The 20234-nt window shown below is 39.7% G+C and overlaps 1 protein-coding gene across 1 annotated transcript in view; it reads right to left on the bottom strand.

Moving 5' to 3' along the window:
• Positions 1–12880, bottom strand: part of gbe1b (glucan (1,4-alpha-), branching enzyme 1b) — a 108030-nt gene extending 95150 nt beyond the window's left edge. Inside the window, exon 1 of the mRNA XM_085243996.1 lies at positions 12684–12880. Within this exon, the coding sequence (XP_085100122.1) occupies positions 12684–12865 (182 nt within the window). The 5' untranslated portion in view covers positions 12866–12880. The remainder of the gene's footprint in view (positions 1–12683) is intronic.
• Between the last annotated feature and the right edge of the window lie 7354 nt (positions 12881–20234).

The following is a 20234-nucleotide window of genomic DNA, read 5'->3' as shown; positions in this document are numbered from 1 at the left end:
GTTATCATTACTAATGGGTTCAAGGAGGTTGGAGCAGAGGGACTCAAGAGCCAAAATCCAGTAGTGTATGAATGCAGTCATCTTTTACATTGGTTCTACTTCAGATAAAAGATAGTGAGTTTGGTTGGATGGGTTAAAGGTACAGCAAAAACAAATGTTACTCTTATCAAATATAAATCAAACACATGCAGTATATCTCTCCTTTCCGCCCTGTGCATTTATCTAAAAATTGAGTTTGGATTAAGTTGTTAACTCTCCTCACCTCAATCCTCACACTGGCTTTATATTTCCATAAATATCCAAATGTTTTACATTAGTTGCAAATTCTACAGATTACTACAGTACTGGACTGCACATGGTATCCATAGTCAAAATTTGTCTGCGAAACATTCTACCATCTCCACCCACTTTTCTTCACTGTTAGCCATGAAGTCCTGAAGCTAGCAGATCAGAATCATGACTGCAAAACTAGCGGTCTCCCCACAACTTCTCTCTTCCTTCTTACATTCCCTGAAAACTAGATTATTTGTCAGACAATGAAAATATGTGTGTATTTTATATTTTCAATTGTAGTCAGATGTTTAACCTCCTAGGACCTGGCGTCCACATATGTGGACATCACATTTTGGGTTATTTAGACCAAAATACTCAATCTTGCTCTACAAGGGCCTGATATCCACTTACGAGGACATTATACTGCAACTGTTCTATCGAAATTTTAAATGAATATCTCATATGTGGCTCTCATTTTTCTTAGAAACAAAAATTAGGTTAAAAAAAAAAAAAAAAAAAAAAAATCGGGTAGTTCTTCGTTTTTACATTCATCAGGTCCCAATATGCCCAAATATCACAGAGAAATTAAAAATGCATGCCAAGGAAGAGTTCGGGTCTTAGGAGGTTAAAAAATATAATCATTATGCAATGTGATATATCTTATTAGTACTTGATCTCTTTGCATATTAAGAGCCATGAACCCAAATAATGCCGTTCTTAGCCCTTTGACCACAGTGGAAAGAAGCTGTACACTGTTAATATGCCCAAACTAACAAATTCTATATAATATTTAGTGAAGCTTAAAGTATGATATGAAAGAACACTGTTTACTAATCCACTCCTTTTACATAATGCTGGGGTCCATTATCAATACCAAAATATTGATTATGGACTAAGAGAGATGAGACAGACCTCTGGTACATGGCTGAATTTTATAACAGGCTTCTCTATAGTGCAAAGCAATATTTCAGTTTCCGAGAGATACACCGCTGCTCATTTTGAGGTAGCAAACCACTAGAGACACTACTAATCCCTGTTGCTTGAAATTACAAAAGTGTTTTGTCCCGTCTCCCATTCAGTGGTAATAGAGCAGTGGGAGATTATAGATGTGAAGAACAGATTTCTGTCCTGGATCTCTTATCTTTTGGTTTAGATAACTTCTCTATCTACAAAGATATTGGAAAAGAAAAATATCCTGTGGCACAATTGAGAGATCACACTTACTGCAACACCACTTCATACAACAAAATTCTCATCCCCGTGTCAGATAACTGACAGTTTTAGACAGAAAACACATTTTCACTTAAAATATCAAGTTGGCCAAATATTCCTTAAAGGCTATAAGTTTGGTTTAAACTGCAAAGACAGAATATTCATTCATCAATGTTTGTTTAGAAAGTAACTATGTTGTTGCTATGTACAACTGCATAAGGACACCATAAGAATGATGTTATTTTTGTACAAGATGAGCAAATATGGATTAATTTAGAATATATGATATATGCATATCTGTGGGATATACATGGTTTAATTAACAGCAGGCATCTGTACCTAGTAGTCTTGTAGTAGTCTTCATTGGCTTTATTAAATTGCCTGCAACTTTAGAGTACTAACTGGTCACAACCAAAGTGAGTTCTAGGTATTAATCCATAACTTCATCAATCATCCATACCTAATAATGACTCCGGACACAAAGAAAAGATCAGTCAGAACCTTATGTTTAATACATTTCTGTAAATCAAATGTAATGTTTTAGAGTTATGTTCTCACTCTCACTGTCTTGGGAGGTGGTACTGACATAATGTTGCTGACAATCAGTTGACTTGGATGGTGATCACAGCCCTCCAGGGTCTTCTAGGCTACAAAAGCTTGTCAAAATAAACAGCCAAGCTTTTACTTAAATCCCATGTGGTGTCAAGTCCTCTTGGTTTATGTTTTGGTAGTTTCTATTCAATACTAAAAATCTGCATTTTCCTTTTCAGGCTTTTTTTTAACATTATTGTGCACATGGGTGTTTTACACTTTATTGGTAATTACCCCAAGTACCAAAGTACAGCAACCGACGCCAATAAACACTTAATAGTATCATTAATTAAATAAGGTCTCGCTACACATGGACAGAACTTTGTGCTTATGAAGTCATAAATTAGTAAAACTACTGTATGGCATTAATTTTATGTGTCCCTCAAATACACTGAGGTACCACTTCCTTTATGCAAGGCTGTGATTTCAAACAGTAAAAATAAAGTAAAAATATTTGCTCTTTTTCTCAAAGTTACATGCTGAGACCATGAGGACAAGAGGGAAAACGTAGACCTTTGGATAAAGCTCTGCTGAAAGCAAGACCAAAGTCCAGAAGGCACAAAAGGAAGCTAATGAGCTGGCAACAGCTCTATTGAAAATCAGAGTTAGGGTTTAGCAGGTGCTTGAGAAGGTAAGCCAGAAAAGAGCTCACCATTGAGAAATCTGAGGCTCAAATATCGTCCAAGAAAGCAGACCAGCTGGAGACACTCTCCTGAATACGAGAAATGGGGCTCAGAAACAGCTGGAAAAACTTGACTTCAACTCTGAAGCACACAGAGAAGCAGTGGAGAATCGATCATCTCCAGTGGGAGAAGATCTTCCCTCCTCTGGGCCACAAAAGAAACAAACTCTGCAGGAGACTGAAGTGGAGTGGGCAAAAAAGCAGAGCAGCATGACGTCGAGATTGGATAATCCGAAGACAAAAAGACCATAAAGAAAAGTTGAATAGTCAAGCTCTTCCCATGCCCAGCAGCAGGAATGGATGCCAACTAGAATTTCTCTCTTGGGAGCTGGGCAGGAGGGTCTCTTTGGAGATTTTGTCACATTTATATTAAGTTACAAAACTTGGGCTTGGTTGAAAACCTTTTTCAAGGAGCTGTTGTTCATCTTAACACACTTATACTTTACCATGGCACCTTTCTTTTGATTCTAGTGTCAAACGCCATTTTTTCAGTGCAACTGTACAATGACAGTTAATTTTGAAATTAAGAAAATGAACCAAGTTCAAAGAAATATCTTAGCAGTTAAAGTAAGTAAGAAATTAATAAAGCATTTAAACAAGACAGCTTAAAACAACATGCTTTGGTAGTAGGGTTTTTCTTGCCTTGGAAAACGCACTACGGTGAGCACAATCAGTACGTTTTACTTTATCTGACAGAAATCAACACAGTTTCACAGTGCTCACAGTGACAATGCTAATTTGTTAATGTTACAAGGTCTAATGTCGACCACACAACCATCTATTTTTGTGTTTTGTTGTGCTAATGAGCAGTTAACTCAAAGTACATGTGAGGGTCACCTTCACTTGATTAGACATTGCACAAACCTTTATCTTGCCTCAAAGCTCTAATTATAAAAGCATAACAATGCAGAATTTTCTTTCTGGTGTTGACCAGAAACATAATAATGATAACCAGCAGACTTTACCTAGTCTTCATTATATATATCAAATTGACCTTATGGAATGTCCTTAATGAATCTACTAACTACAATAATTGGATTATAATTGGAATCATGTGTTCATGTAGTTTCATGGCTGAGCCTGATTGTGCGTGTAGAAAAATTCTGAAACTAAGGATAAATTATTTCTTCTCCTCTCTTCTCTCTGTCTCCCCAATCATGATGGAGTAGATGGAAATAGTTCTCTGAATCATCTGTTAAAGAGCCTGATGGCCAAAGTGAAGGCCTCGGCGATGTGCATTTGTCACTACATCTCATGACAGAGCAGAATCGTGATTCTTCCATTGCCTCCTCGTATGACCTTGCTGTGCCCGAGGACGAGGTTGCAAAAAAAGCATCTGATTATTTTTGTAAATATGGCATCACTGCTGGACACTGCTGTCTGTGTCCATGCAAGAATGAATGAATGGAACATTATACTGTAGCTCAGGTCATGTTCAGATTACTGAAGACAGTCATCTTCGCATTTCTGGCACGAAGGAAGTGGTTCAGGAGTTGCTTGGCTTGAATCCAGTATGCGTGTGCGGCCTCTCAAACTGCTACAAAGAACCACAAAGTATTCTTAATCACGTCGTTGCTGTTCTGAACTTCACCAGGTGCGCAAGTTGGGAAAGAAAAATGTGTCTACAGCACAGATGATGATGAAAGGTTGGACTGACAAAAAAAAAAAAAAAAGCGCCAAAGCCAGACAATTTGAAACAGCAGATAAAGTGTCAGTTTTCTTGCCCAATTCTTTTCCAGTCTGCATGGGTGTTACAGCAGGCCCTATGCTGTGAACGGATTTAGATTATCACCACATCGGATTAGCTGTGTTGAAGCAGACAATGTCACGTGAATAAGTTAAAAGCATATCATTACCGAGAGAAGACTGTGTCTGATTCAAACTCTTGTCAAAAATAGTAAAGCTGCCTTGATGTTGTCCTCTGCTGCACTTTTGCTGTGTCGTAATCGGGTGTTGACATTTCCTTTGCTGCAACCATGTAGTTTTCCTGCATTTCTGGACTTTAGTAGTGAGGAGGTGGACTGCTTGAAACTTGTAGTACACATCCGATCAAATCCCAGTGAATACAGGTGTCTTTAGATCAGACAGTGAATCATTAACCATGTTTAATTTATTATTATCATTATTATTATTTTTAGATTTTTGTTGTGTGTTTGTTTCCCTGAGGTAAGTTTTACCCTCTCAAAAGAGATAATAGCTACTGTAACTAAAATACGGGTCAATCCTTTAAAGAGGGTTGGTGAAGATGCATGCATGAGGCCGCCTACAGGGAGGAGGTGGATCGTCTGGCTGAGTGGTGCGACAGAAACAACCTGCTGCTTAACACCGAGAAGACCAAGGAGCTCATCGTGGACTACAGGAGGAATGCTGACCCACATCCACCCATCCACATTAAGGGGACGGCTGTGGAGTGTGTGAGCAGCTTCAAGTTCCTGGGAGTCCACATCTCCGAGGATCTCACCTGGATGACCAACTGCGCCAAGCTGGTCAAGAAGGCTCACCAGCGCCTCTTCTTCTTGAGGACTCTGAGGAAGAACCACCTGTCCTCAGACATCCTGGTGAACTTCTATCGTTGCACCATCGAGAGCATCCTGACCAACTGTATAACAGTCTGGTATGGGAACTGCTCTGCCTCGGACCGGAAGGCGTTGCAGAGGGTCGTGAAAACTGCCCAGCGCATCGCCGGAGCACCACTTCCTGCCATAAAAGACATCTACAGGAAGCGGTGTCTGAAAAGGGCTGGGAAAATCATCAAAGACCCCAGTCACCCATCACATGGACTCTTCACCCTCCTGCCCTCTTGGAGGCGCTACAGGAGCCTCCGGACTAAGACCACCAGGTACCGGAACAGCTTCTTCCCCACAGCTGTCAGACTCCTGAACTCTGCCTCCTGACATCTGACCCACGTTAACACACGGACTGAACATACACACACCCACAATGGACAACTGTACCCTCAAACACACAATAATAACATGGACTGAACCACCACTCACAACCACTAGCACTTTATATAGCCTCTGTAGAAACTATCTACACCCTCACTTATCTTAACTGCACTACTGTATAGCTCTGTGTAAATAATCATTCTGTACATTCAATAATTTTTAATCCTACAACCGTTTACAACTTGCATAGTTCCCATTTCTGTATAGCTGTATATCCCAGATTCTGTAGTTATTTATTTCATATTCTGTAGTTTTTCATATTTATATCCTGTTCATAGCCTGTACATAGCTTGTACTCACTACAGCCTGTACATACTTATAGTTATAGAATATTCACAACATACTTCATACCGTGTACATTATAACATACCATAATAGACCCATTTCTGTAATATACTTACATATCTATACTATTGCTAATATATATTGTAATATATCTATATCACTAAAGCACTTCTGGATGGATGCAAACTGCATTTTGTTGCCCTGTACCTGTGCATGTGCAATGACAATAAAGTTGAATTCTAATTCTAAGAAGGACTAATCATGTATCAGTTCAGTTCTTTATTTTCTGATGTGACAACCCAAACTCATATCTGCAACATGACATTCATGCCGGACACACTCCTGCATGAATGTCACAGCATTCATCTCGTCTCCTGGCTGATAACTCTGAGTGGGTGTGGCTGTTTCTGTATAGGTGGCCAGTTGTGTCACAAAAGTTAAACTGTTACCCTCGTCCTTAAAATGGAAGAACATGCAGACAGTGTTGAATTGGCTTTGCAGCTTTTGTGACCAGGCCAGACATCCTGAAAGTCTATTCCATGCGCAAGTGACTCCCAAAGTGAGGTATATCTACATTTGTGAAACAAAATGCTTTCATGCAGTATACAGTCATGCCCTTTCATGTGTTCCAAACACCTGCCACATTTCAAAGAATGAGCAACACATTTTTGGCATGAATGCAAAGCGTACCTAAAATGATACTGTTATGTACCTAATGTTGTAGAATAAGCACGCTGGGTGGCTGAGGGCTGACGGCTGGTTGAGTCAAGCAACAGTGGTACATCTTAGAAAAATAAACACAAAAGGCAATCAAGATGTTTCTAGTGGCCTCCTCCAAGAGTAAGATTTAGTCCTTTTTGGAGGATGGTAGCTCTAACTGAAGTTTCTTTAAGAACTTCTGTTGCTGCTCCACTCACTCCACTCACTTATTCCTCTGTTTGAGAGCATTAAAGCCCTCCTGAGTTGCACACCCATGTGTGCTGTGCCATTATTTTCACTGGCATTCTGGTGCAGTCCTGTTGCAAGATCGCACTGATGAGGTGATACACCACTGAAAAGTAGGTTGGTAATAATGCGTTGGATGTTGTTTTTACAGTCCTCTAATGCTGAAGACAGAAGAAAAGACAAGAGTCTTAGTGGTGTTGAATAATGGTTAATGCAACCCTGTAATTCAACACTTAAGGCTGAAGAAGTTCCACACGCCTCAATTAACTGGCACATTTAAGAAGTGGGAAGACACCTCTCCTGCGCTAGCAATGGATTTTGCTTAAGCTGCCTTTTATTAATTTTGTTTATTAATTATTAGTTCAGATGGGAATTATGGACAGTCTTGCTTTCAGTCTAGATTTCATTAGTTTTGCTTTTTGTTATTAATTTAGGGGTAAAGTCTAACCCTAACAGTCCAATGCATTGCTGGTTCAAGGTCTTCCCTTTTGTCCCCCCCCCCCGAGCTGGTGCTTCCATCTTCTTTATTTGCGTTTGATTTTTGCAAGTAAATATTTTTTGTCTGATTAAAAATTCTCTGCAGCAACTTTGTGGCATCTCATGTGTCGTGTTCCTTTAAGCCATGGATTCGGGGACTATAAAAGTGGTGTTATTTTGATATCTTAACCAAATCAAAGTCCCAGTTTAATATTTTCCGTCTGATTACAAAGCACGTCTTGAAATTCTCTCCACAGATGAGCTGAACTCTGCACCCTTTTCACACACTCACTGTTATACAATTGGACATCTAAATTTAGAGTGAGTGTTAAGGTCTGTTGTGTTGTGTATGACTGATGGTGACAGCTGAAGCACAGAAGTGTCAAGAAAGTCTGCAATAGCCTGGAGAAAGACAAGAATAAGCTTTTCTGCTTTTTATCTTCGCTCACATAAAAAAGGGGCTTCCATACAGGCCAGGAGCAAGGTGACTTTCAACTAATGTCATTAACGTTCTTCTAGTGAAGCATTAATGGGGCTAAAGAGAGACCTGAACATTTGCTCAGAAGTTGATTGATGAAAGCAAAATTCCTCTGTTTAACTCACATCTTTGTCGACCCTCAGGCAAAGACAATAAATGCTTCCGAAGCCACTTTCAAAGAAGGTACATAAAACATCAATTTAATTTAAAACAACAGGCAGTGTTCCAAATCTTCTCTAGCCTTTCTTCTAATAATTCTTATTAACCAACCAAGTAGAGCTGGGCGATAGAACGATAACGATATGTATCGCGATATAACTTTTACTCGATAGAGAAATTAAGCTATCGCGATAGACCTCGCCGCTCTTGTCCTCTCAAAAAAAAATTTAAAAAAAAAAAAAAAAAAAAAAAAAAAAAGGTCAGCCAATCCAAATTCAGTAGCGCAGAGCCGAACCAATCACAGCCGCAGCGTCACGTCGCGTGACTTGTTACGTACAGCACAAGTGCCAAGCCGCACGTGTGTTTGTTTGGGAAGCAGCCAGCGCATAATGGAGGAAATGAGTGTGCCGACTAGAAAAATCAACCGAGCGTGACCGAAGAGAAAACAGATGATGGTTCCAATGCCGGAGAGATTGTCGAACGGAAGAGCCATAGAAGTTCCGTAGTGTGAAGGTATTTCGGCTATTTCAAGTCTGACAAAAAACAGAGTAGCGTGCACTGTAAATTGTGCCGAAAGCAAGTCTGGAAATACAATAAACTGGTGCATGCGTCACACTGTGCGCCACGTTATTGTTTCGGTGAAATGAATTTCTACAATACTGTTAATTCTACTCTCTGCAGTGTTTAAATGCTTACATATACACACAGTTACTGTCCCTCCACACATACGACTCAGTTCTGCTTCTATGCCCCAGCTTTGTTTACTTTTTCCCACCGAGGCTTCTAGACTTCTGATTGGCCAACATTTCTGCACGGCTAGGAATCTAGCGCCACCTGCTGCTTTGGCATGTTCATAGCAGCGTTTTCCTTCATTTCTGCCTTTATGTGTGGACGGGATTATTTTTTAAAACGAAAACGGAAAATCTCCGTTTTCAAAAATACCCGTGTACGTGTGGACGTAGCCTCAGTCTCTGACTGGAAGCGCTAATTCGTCATTCGGCTTTTGTCAGACTAAAGTAACTGTTAAAACTGTTTGAAAAGCTAAGCTATACAACAAGGAGAGATTGAGAATTTCCTTTTAGTTCTCAGTTTATTTGATATTGACAAAAGTTAGTCAGTTTTGTCTGTTCTTCTGTAAAACAAACTAAGATTTATTTTTAGAATTAATATTTTGTTTCTAAGTGGAATTGACAATTTAGTCTGTTTCGTTTGTTCTATTTTGAAACTTAAACGCTTTAGCGGCTGCCTTTTGTGTAGTTTGCAATATTTGCCTTTATTTATCTGAAAAAGTCTCATGTTCCTTAAGTACATCTACCCTGTTGAACTTATTATGGGAAATAAATAGTTAAAAACAAGCTGCTGATTATTTCACATTTTACTTGTGAGCAACGGCACATTTAAATCTTACAAATATAGTTATTTGGCTTATATCGTGATAGATATCGTTATCGCCTGAAATGAAAAAAACATATCGTGATATGAAAAAATCTCATATCGCCCAGCTCTACAACCAAGTGTGCATGTTATCCCCTTTTCCAGCTTTAACTCCTCCTTTACATTTCCCCCAGTCAGAGCATCTGCATTCATAGTCATCCCTTCAAAGTCAATAATTAGCTTTTCTGTAAATATATTACATCACCATCACAAGCAGAAAACTGAGAATTATTCCTTTTACTTTGAGAAGAGTTCTGATGACATACGCAAATCTGTGCAGTACTAAGGAGCATTCCCAATACTCCCTACTTTCATTTGATCCAATTTAAGAGATGCATAGGGCCCAGAGCTGCAAAATCCTAGCAGCACTTCCTACAGACTTGCGCAACAGGAAGAGTAAATAATGAACGATATCAACACGGCACTGCTCACTGGGGCTGTAACCTGCGTGCAATATCAACGGCTGTTTTCACAATCAATCTGAAACTAGCATCCTGATAAAATGAGAGCTGCCTGCAACCACAGAATAACTAATTAGAATGGCAGACCTGCAAAATCTACTGGAGTCATTTCAACTGTGCACAGTATCTGTCTTGAACCACAGTTCAACAAACCACAGCCTGAGCAGCCTTGAGCAATGACATCACAGTGAAATCTAAAGCATCAGCCTCTGTGGTCATAGGTCTCTTTCTGATAAGCCAGCTAAATTCTTAGTACTGGGACACAGCGTGACACCACAGCCTGAGAAAGCTCCTGATTTCTGTGCCTGCGTTCATGATACGGTGTTTGGACTCTGGGCCTTAGAACACCAGGGGCTTATCAAGAATTAACCTTCACACAGCAGCGATCCTATATGTAAAATAATTTATGTGCAACTTTCATCAGCGGGACAGGTGTTTGAGACACGTCTAGGGCTCGGTGAAGCCTAAAAATCCCAAGCTGTGTCTGAGATGGAGCTGACACGCTCATCTCTCTGCAAGGCTAGAGCCCTGCTTACATGCTTGAAATACAAAGCAGGCGGTCCCTTACCTGCCACATTAGAAACCAGATTTGACATGGTAATGAAAATTGATAAAACTATATAGCCCCTAAGCAGAGTTTTAAAGCTTAGTTTCAGGCTCTGACCCTGCGGTGAGCAGAAATGATAGCAATCTGAGCTGTAGATCATCATCACCATTTGGCAGCAAGTTAAAAAAAGAACATAAGCATGACTCCCCCCCACCCACCGTTTTTAAATGACTGAAATGAGCCTGATGCCGTCACACCTATAAAACAGTTCATGCTATGATCATCATTGTGTAATATTCTCTCATTCTGCAGGGCTTTATTGTTTTAACAAAATCCATCCCTTCTTTGAAATCTAGTCGGATTATCAGGTTAAAAACACTTGAAAAATAAGAAGGACATTTAAGTAGCAAGCAGAAAGATTGCACAATTTATTGACTTACAGTGTCTATTTACTGTTGGAGGTTCATGTACATGAGGTCAGTGCATGTACCAATGAAGGACAAGGTTTTGTTTCCCCCTTTCCCCCACACGCCATCAGACTGTTTAACTCCTCTCTGGAGGGGAGAGGGAGGGGAAACAGGAGGACAAAGGAGGGAACAACTAAGCTGTAGTGCCTCTTCACCTCACTGTGCAATACCTTTTGTGCAATACTTTTGTAAATAGTCAACGGTGCAATAGACTCAATACTTGAAATGTGCAATTCACTTGTATTTTTATTTTTATTCCTATTTATTCTATTTATCCCCTTCGTATATTTTATTTATATTGTCTCTGTATTTATATATATGTGTGTGTGTATAACTCTGTAACTTCTGTCGGTGCTGTGCTTTTTTGGAAATCGAATTTCCCAGAGGAACCCACCCGAGGGATTAATAAAGTTCTATCTTATCTTATCTTATCTTTTACCATCTCGTGTAAAGTGCTCCAGAAATGCAAGCTTCTATTCTTTTTAACTGAGGTTTGTTTTAATTGTCACAATAAGCAAACAGTCGTTCTATAAATCCCTGTAATTTTCACTGTGTTCCCTTTCCCTTGGGTGATAAAAGTGACAGAATAAACAAAACTAGCAGTCTCTAATTAGAAAAGAAAAATGACATTAATTAGCTGAACTTTAACTTGAGCTAATTAAAGTTGAACAAATTAATCTGTTTTAGGATTTGTCAAAACTTTCCACTGATTTTTTTTTTTTTTTTGTTAAATCATAAGCATATGACTCAGTGTGGCCTGGTCATAAAACTCTAGGAGTCTTCTTCTTTGTGCATTTCAAGTAACATGATCTAAACTGCTACTGAATTCATTAACCCACTCACACTTTATACATTTACAAATACCACACACACACACACACACACACACACACACACACACACACACACACACACACACACACACACACACACAAAGGCGAGTTCTGAAGTCGTGCATTCATACTTATATATGTCCGGAGTTCAAGTCTAAGCTGGAGAAGAACATCATGCAACATAGCATAACCTAGTCCACTTTGCATGAAGGGTAACTCGTATTGTAGAACCTTTAACCTTGATAAACAAACCACTAGCTGCAGCAGCATCTTTTCTAGCCACAAGTCTCCTACGTTGCAGAGCTACTAAAGGTGGGATACTAAGACGGAGAAAGAAAAAAAAAACCCACTGTTATGAAGAGCAAGGCCAACAGAAAGAAAAAGATGCCCTGAAGATGCTGGACCCACTAAACAACAAGCACGCATCTGACAGCATCACCTCAGGAAGCAACGTGGATGTCAGCTGACTGAGAAATACGTGCCTGCTCTCGAAGTATCACGCACAGGAAGTTAGGAGACGACTTGCCCTTTATCAGCAACTTGTCATGTAAAACGAAGAGTTTCTGGTAGCGGTTCATTATTTTTGCATAAGCCGAACACCTCTTCTCTCCTATGAACGCGTTTTATTCGGCTGACTGGGAGGAGAAAAGGGGGGCGGGGGTGTAAAGCTACTGCGCACGGGTGGGAAACGTAGCTCTATACGACCTCTATTCGCTTGAAGTGTCAAACCTGAAGACGAGGTTGTGTTGTAAACAACGGTTTTTTTCTAGTGTGTGTATGTTTTTAATTCAAGACACGAATACCACTGCGAGCGTGGGTCTTGCTCGCTTGCCTGGGGACTGGTTTTGGCGACAAGCTGTTTACAAAACCGCCGTTTGAGCCGTGCTTTACCTCCTCCTGAAGTCCTTTTCGTACGGTTTGAGGTAGGGATCCATTTGGAGAAGGCAGCTGAACTCAGGAATTGTAACATTATCTCCCAGGTCTGCCATGGTTTCTCCAGACCAAGCCAATCGAGCACCGACTGCTGCTAGCCGACCGGACGGACTGACAGCTAAAGAACAGAGAGCAGGCATGCACTGTGCGCGAGGCTTTAGTATCCGGAGACAACAGCGAATCAGGGTGCCGCATGCCAAGCCCGTCCCATCACAACGTGCTGTGTTCCAGCAGGTCAGAGAGGAGACAGCTAAACTGTGCAGTGCTGTAGTGTAACTTTAAGGTAACAGCACAGGAAGCATCTGGCGCGTCAGAAGAAAATGAGGATGTTGTATACACATGAGCAGCTTTGTAGGCTGTGGGTTTGCCTGAGTTTGTGGCTCAAAAGAAATTTCATCTGCACAGAAATCGGATTTAACACAGATGTTGAAACATGTGGTAGTCAATTGTTGGATTCACTGTTAGCCTAGAATTACTGTTACTTGGCTGATAGTATCCTGACATGTAGCCCACTGGCTGTACTTTTATCCTCACTAAATGTGGACATTTATTGTCATAAATGATCTTTCCAGAGGCTGCCACTGGCATCTATAACTAACAGGAATTGGCCAACAACTGTGTATTTGAAACAGGTTTAGCAGTCAGCTCCCAGTAACTCCTGTCTACAAGCTGTTGCAGGCAAATGTCACATTTTCCTTCACTCTCATTATCGTCCAAGTCTGTCTCGAGAATTACTGGCTAATATGATAAATATGTTTTTGTAGAGCAGCCACCAGGCTGCAATTTTTCATGAAAAATAAATTGTTTTTGTCTGTGTGTTTGTTTAATTTTCTAGCCACATTAATTTCCCACAGTGTACAGTCCTGTCTCATTTTGGACACTTAGTGAGTCTTTCACTTAAAACAGGAAAACATAAATTTCACAGATGTATCCCAATTATGCTCACTGCCTTTTTATGTCTCGAAAGAAACAAACTCTTTTGATTTGAACACTCCCTTGACTTAATCTTGCAGTTCACAAAGGATATTTTAAGTCCGTCTACTGGTAATGTCTGACAATAAAATCCACTTGTTCTTTGTTATGTCCAAGTCTTTAATGTGGGGTGCAATGAACAGCTCTCTCGGGGCCACTACTGGAGTTTTAGGCCATTTTTAGTTTTTTGTGATATGTTTTTTTCTTTCATTATGAAAATAATTTCTTAGTGACATGTAAATTAAAATGCTGTGCAGTGAGCTGTGCTTATAAAAACGCAGATGAAAATGCATTGCTGTGTGAAAACTTTTTTCTGTACATAACTTCATAGTAAAAGTGCAGCTTTGCATATATATATAAGTGACCTGCCAATCTTCAGTATGCGCTTCTGCATTTCATTTAAAGAGATCCCATGGTAAAAGCACATAAGCATTAGTGTATGTGAGGTGGTGGTTGAGGAGAATGTTAGGTGTTGCTGAACTCCATTGTAATGCAGTGAATGTATGCTTTTCTACAGATTCAGTATCTACTTCACCTGCACTTACTCCTGTTTTGAAGCTATCTTTCTAAAATGCAGAGCTCACACTGTTTTGATCTAATTGTGGCCTCAATAAGTTTTAGCCCAAGCTACTTCACTGAAGTGGCAGAACTAAGTTGAACTCAAGAAGGATAACCTTGCAATAATTTAGATTAAATCCCTGTTGGAAAAGGCTGATAAATATGCACGCCGACTGAAGAAATGGCACAGGTCTTGAAAGCGTTGTCCTTGTCACAAAATAAAACTGTCCCAGCTAAAGGTCATAAAGCGAGTGTCATTCTAAAGAGCCATCTGTTGGTAATAGATGGAACAAGTGTGTTGCCGTCCACCCCAGAAGGTTATGCCAATAAATGTTGTCTCTTTGATTCATAGCTAAATAACACATGTTTATAGGTATCTATGGAAAGACACTTGACTCAGTGATAAAAAAAACAGACAAAAAAAATATCATTTAGCTGACAGATCTTAACTTGGCAACCTGGAGCAAGTAGTTGCAACCAGTATATGTGCACAACATCATAATACTTCATATTACAAAAATAGTTTGTTGTCTTAAGTCAAACATTGTTTTTAGCTGTAATGGGTTATTATTTTTTCATTTCCCACAATACCAAAAATGACATTTGTTTTGCCTGCAGATTTCACAAACATAATCATTTATTCTGCAAAGTTCACAACATTGTTTGTCTATGTTTTTTTGACCGTGACAAGAAACTAATGTAAGCCATCTGAGATTGGAATATTTTGTTCGATAACATCAAGATTAATGGAGATCTAACAAAAACAACAGAAAATAGCACTAAGATAGAAATACTAACTGATCTAAATGGGCATAAGCACAAATTTGGATCTAACTTGCAACAGCAGATTGTATTCCATGGTACTGTGAAAAGTTCCTGATTTTTTTTATTTTTTGCATATTTGTCACACTTAAATGTTTAAGATTATTAAATAACTTTTAATATTAGACACAGATAACCATAGTAATACAAAATACTGTTTTTGAACGAGGATTTCATTTATAAAGGGGGAAAAGGTATCCAAACCTACCTCACTCTTCGTGACAAAGCAATTGGCTAATAACTGGTTGTGCTACGCTTGGCAACAAGAACTGCAATCAAGCTTTTGATTGGCAATGAATCTTTCACATTGCTGTGAAAGAATTTTGCTCCACTCTGCTTTGCAAAACTGTTTTACTTCAGCCATATTGGAGGGTATCTGAACAAGGCCATGCCATGCCAATAGGACTGGTAAATGGTAAATGGTCTAATATGGTGCTTTTCTACAGTACTTGAGCACTCACTGCTTTACTACATGCCTCATTCACTCATTCATACAAGCACTGTTTTTCTAAGTGTTTTCTAACATTCATCAGAGAGCAGATTGGGGTTCAGTATCTTGCCCAAGGATACTTTGGCACGCAGACTGGAGTACCATGGGACCTAACCGTCACCCTTCTGATTAGTAAATGACTTGCTCTGCCTACTCAGGTACAGCGACCCCTTTAAGTCCAGACTACTACACTGCTCCAAAATCTTCATTTTGTTTTTGGTTTTTTAGCCATTCAGGTGTGATTCAGATAATTGTCCCTGCTGCATAACCAAAATGTGCTTGAGCTCCAGGGCACAAACTAATGGCCAAATATTCTCCTTCAGCTTTCCTAGTAGAAAGCAGAATTCATGGTTCAAATAATTATGGCAAGTTTTCTGGGTCCTAAAGCAAGAAAGCAGCCTCAGCCCTCTTCATCTTGGGACTCATCAGGATGATTTTTGCAAATGTGAGACAAACCTTTATGTTTTTTTGGTCATCAGTGGTTTTTACTTTGACACTTTTCTGAGGATGCCATTTTTGTCCAGCCTCTTTCTTATTGTTGAATCAAGTACCTTAAACGAGGCAAGTGAGGCCTTCTTTAAATGCTGTTCTGGGCCTTTTGTGACCTCCTGGACTATCTTCAGTGCTCTCTTGGAGTAATTTTGGTAGCCTGGCCACGCCATGGCAGGTTCACCACTGTTCCATGTTTTCTCCTTTTGTGGATAAGGACTCAGCATGTCCCAAAGACTTAGAAATGGCTTTATAACTCTTTCCAAACAAATAGATGCCATTTACTTTTTTTCTTAGGTATTCTTGAGTTTTTTAGATAGTGAAGTGTTACTTTTTGAGATCTTTTAGCTTTGTCAGGCAGGTTCTAGTTACATGATTTCTTTGTTTGTGAAATTGAACTTAACTTTCCAAAAATGTGGTTAATCACAATAATTCCTGATTTAACAATTACTTACTACTACAAGTAGGTTTGGCGAGCTTTTTTTTTTTTTTTTAACTTAATACAAAAAATCTTTATCTGGTCTAATATTAAAATGTGTTTGATGATCTTAAACATGTAGCTGTGACCAATATACAAACAAATGTAAGAAATCAGAAACACAAAACATCCCATTCTTGCTATTAAAGTTAAGGCCTTATAAGCATGTTTTTACTCTGTCTACAACCTGAGGATGCTTGGTTAAAGGGAGCTTTATGGATCCTCTATTCCCCTTTGATCAGTCAAAATTAATCTGATGAGTTGATGAGCTCATCTGATGAGTTTATGCATCACAAATAGCACTGCAGATTTCTGAGAAAACCCTACCTTCCATCCTGCCTCTCTTCTGGCCCAAATTTCACCCCAAGAAAATATTATTTAACTTTCCCAAGACACTTGTAACAACTCTGGGTAGTTTTAATTTATTCATTATGAAGAATTCAATTGACATCTGAAGACAAAACCCTAAATATTCTTGGGTTTTGAGCATTTCTTCCTGAGCTATATGTTCCTCTGCAGAATCATATTGAACCAGAAAGACATCACATCAGAGATTCAGAACACAACTGAAATGCCAGCTCTGTGTGACTTAATAGAAGCTGACACAAACAACCTTCTCATTCAACTAAATTGACGTGACTACGCAAGCATGCTACACTGATATCATTTGCAATGAAAAAACACAATTAGTCTTTCAAAACCTATAATTATTCATCAAAGCATTATAGTGCCTCCAAGCTGAGAGAATTACTTTGCAGGGTGTTCAACCAATATAAGACACATCCAGGGCAAAAATTATAGCTGTTAGAAGATAGAGAATTGAGCAGGGATGACACAGAATGCTAAGACTTTATTTCTAAAAGCATGGCTTTGAGAAACAATAGAAAAAAGTAGAGAAGCTGAAACGTTTTATAAACAAACAAAATGTATAAGGAGAACATCCAGGCGAAGAAACCACTGACTCGAGGAAAAAATATGTAAATTATTTTAAGTGCATCTCACAGAAACAGAAAAACCTATTCAGAGGTCTTCAGTCCTTTTTTGTATATGACAATTCACCCTTGTAAAGATTTTTTTTTATAAAATATTGCAAAATATTAAATTTTGATCAAAAGTTCCTTTGTTCAAAACATATACATATAGATTTACAGGTGAAATGTCTTATTTCATTTGCAGCTCATGTAACAGACATGACCACCTCATATGGAAATACTAAATCACATCCAATGATTGTAATGGTCATGAAAATAAACAGTACCGACAAAGCTCATGAGCACAGAAAAACAAGACAAAGAAAATCGAGATTTCTAAAGGGTTAGGGTTAGCTACTCACATGGAAATCCCAGTTTTCAATTGTCATAGCCAAGTGGCAAAGCGAAACGGACAGAGCATTTCAACATGAATATAAATGAATTTTGGATGCCTCTCATTTTCTTTGGAAGTCTCTCATTAAAATCCATATTTCGAAATTAAACACATTCTCCAAGGATTGTAGCTCTGAAACTGTCTGTGCAAGACCCGGTTAAGATTAAGATCATGTATTTTGAATAGTGAATAAGATATCTGTGTTTGTGTGTGCACTGCATCCCAACAATCGATGTGAGAAAAAACCTTTTCAGGGAGCATATTTTCAAATAAAAAATCATCTTCAAATTTTAGCTGTGAGACAAGAGCACAGTCGGCACTTGTGTTTGTGAAGAAGATTCAAAGATCTATTTTATTCGCATCGATGCAAACTACACTGAACAAAAATATAAACGCAACACTTTTGTTTTTGCTCCCATTCCCCATGGGATGGACGTAGAGACCTAAAATTCATTCCAGATACACAATATAACCATCCTTCCCAAACAGTGGTCACAAATCAGTCCAAATGTGTGGTAGTGGGCACATCTGCTATATTGAGATAATCCATCCCACCTCACAGGTGTGCCACATCAGGATGCTGATCTGACATCATGAGTAGTGCACAGGTGTACCTCAGACTGCCCACAACAAAAGGCCACCCTGGAATGTGCAGTTTTGTCTCACAGCAAAATGCCACAGATGCCACAAGCAATGAGGGAGCGTGCAATTGGCATGCTGACAGCAGGAATGTCAACCAGATCTGTCGCCCGTGCATTGAATGTTCATTTCTCAACCATAAGCCGTCTCCACAGGCGTTTCAGAGAATATGGCAGCACATCCAACCGGCCTCACAACCGCAGACCTCGTGTAACCACACCAGCCCAGGACCTCCACATCCAGCAGGTTCACCTCCAAGATCGTCTGAGACCAGCCACCCAGACAGCTGCTGGAACAATTGGTTTGCACAACCAAACAATTTCTGCACAAACTGTCAGAAACCGTCTCAGGGATGCTCAACTGCATGCCCGTCGTCCTCATCGGGGTCTTGACCTGACTCCAGCTCGTCGCCGTAACAGACTTGTGTGGGCAAATGCTCACATTCGATGGCGTCTGGCACGTTGGAGAGGTGTGCGCTTCACGGATGAATCATGGTTCACATTGTTCAGGGCAGATGGCAGCTGAGAATGTCCCAGTTCTTGCATGGCCAGCATACTCACCGGACATGTCACCCATTGAGCATGTTCGGGATGTGCTTGACCGGCGTATACGACAGCGTGTACCAGTTCCCACGAATATCCAACAACCTCGCACAGCCATTGAAGTGGAGTGGACCAACATTCCACAGGCCACAATTGACAATCTGATAGACTCCATGCGACGATGTGTTGCACTGCATGAGGCAAATGGTGGTCACACCAGATACTGACCGGTTCTGGGTCCCCAGACCCCCAATAGCGCAAAAAACTGCACATTCCAGGGTGGCCTTTTGTTGTGGGCAGTCTGAGGTACACCTGTGCACTACTCATGATGTCAGATCAGCATCCTGATGTGGCACACCTGTGAGGTGGGATGGATTATCTCAATATAGCAGATGTGCCCACTACCACACATTTGGACTGATTTGTGACCACTGTTTGGGAGGGATGGTTATATTGTGTATCTGGAATGAATTTTAGGTCTCTACGTCCATCCCATGGGGAATGGGAGCAAAAACAAAAGTGTTGCGTTTATATTTTTGTTCAGTGTACATTACTTAAAAGTAATAAAAAGATAAGTTAGTGATTCTGGAAATGCATCCATCCCACATTATAATTAGTATACATTTAGCATAGAGTCTCAAATTGGTACCAACTTCAGAGTCTGTGGAATTGACTATTACCTAATTCCTCATCAGACAATTGTGTTCAAAGTGTTTTGTGATTTATTGTCCATAAACATGCAATTAGCAGTACAGTTTCTTTGGCAACAATCCTGGGAAATCAGAGCAATACAAATTAAAGTGCTCATGCACTTATTGCAACTGATTTCAGAAACACAAAGAGGAAAAGAACAATGAAAGAAGTAAAACAGGATACAGAAATATGATTTAGACATGAGACAGACAACCCCCTTCTATTGAAAATCAAATTAGATGTCAGGGATCAGAAATACTGCAACCTATATAATTCCTTTGAAAGACGGATGACGCTGCGCCATGAATGCCACCAAGTGAGAAGGTTAGCACTGAGCAATAAAGGGAACCAGAGAAATGGGGATGAAGCTAATGAGAGGTGATAAGATTCACTCCAGCCTTCAATTTCAAGGATGAAGGGATCTCAGAAAGGACCAGAGACTGACACGAGGATAGAGATCT

Source organism: Mchenga conophoros, linkage group LG14 (genome assembly GCF_057382185.1).
Source record: "Mchenga conophoros isolate Kocher_MC1m ecotype Shallow Benthic linkage group LG14, M_conophoros_male_GT1.1, whole genome shotgun sequence".
Classification (NCBI taxonomy): domain Eukaryota; kingdom Metazoa; phylum Chordata; class Actinopteri; order Cichliformes; family Cichlidae; genus Mchenga; species Mchenga conophoros.
Note: the sequence above shows the minus strand (reverse complement) of the source record. Positions and strands in the feature narration are given on the sequence as shown.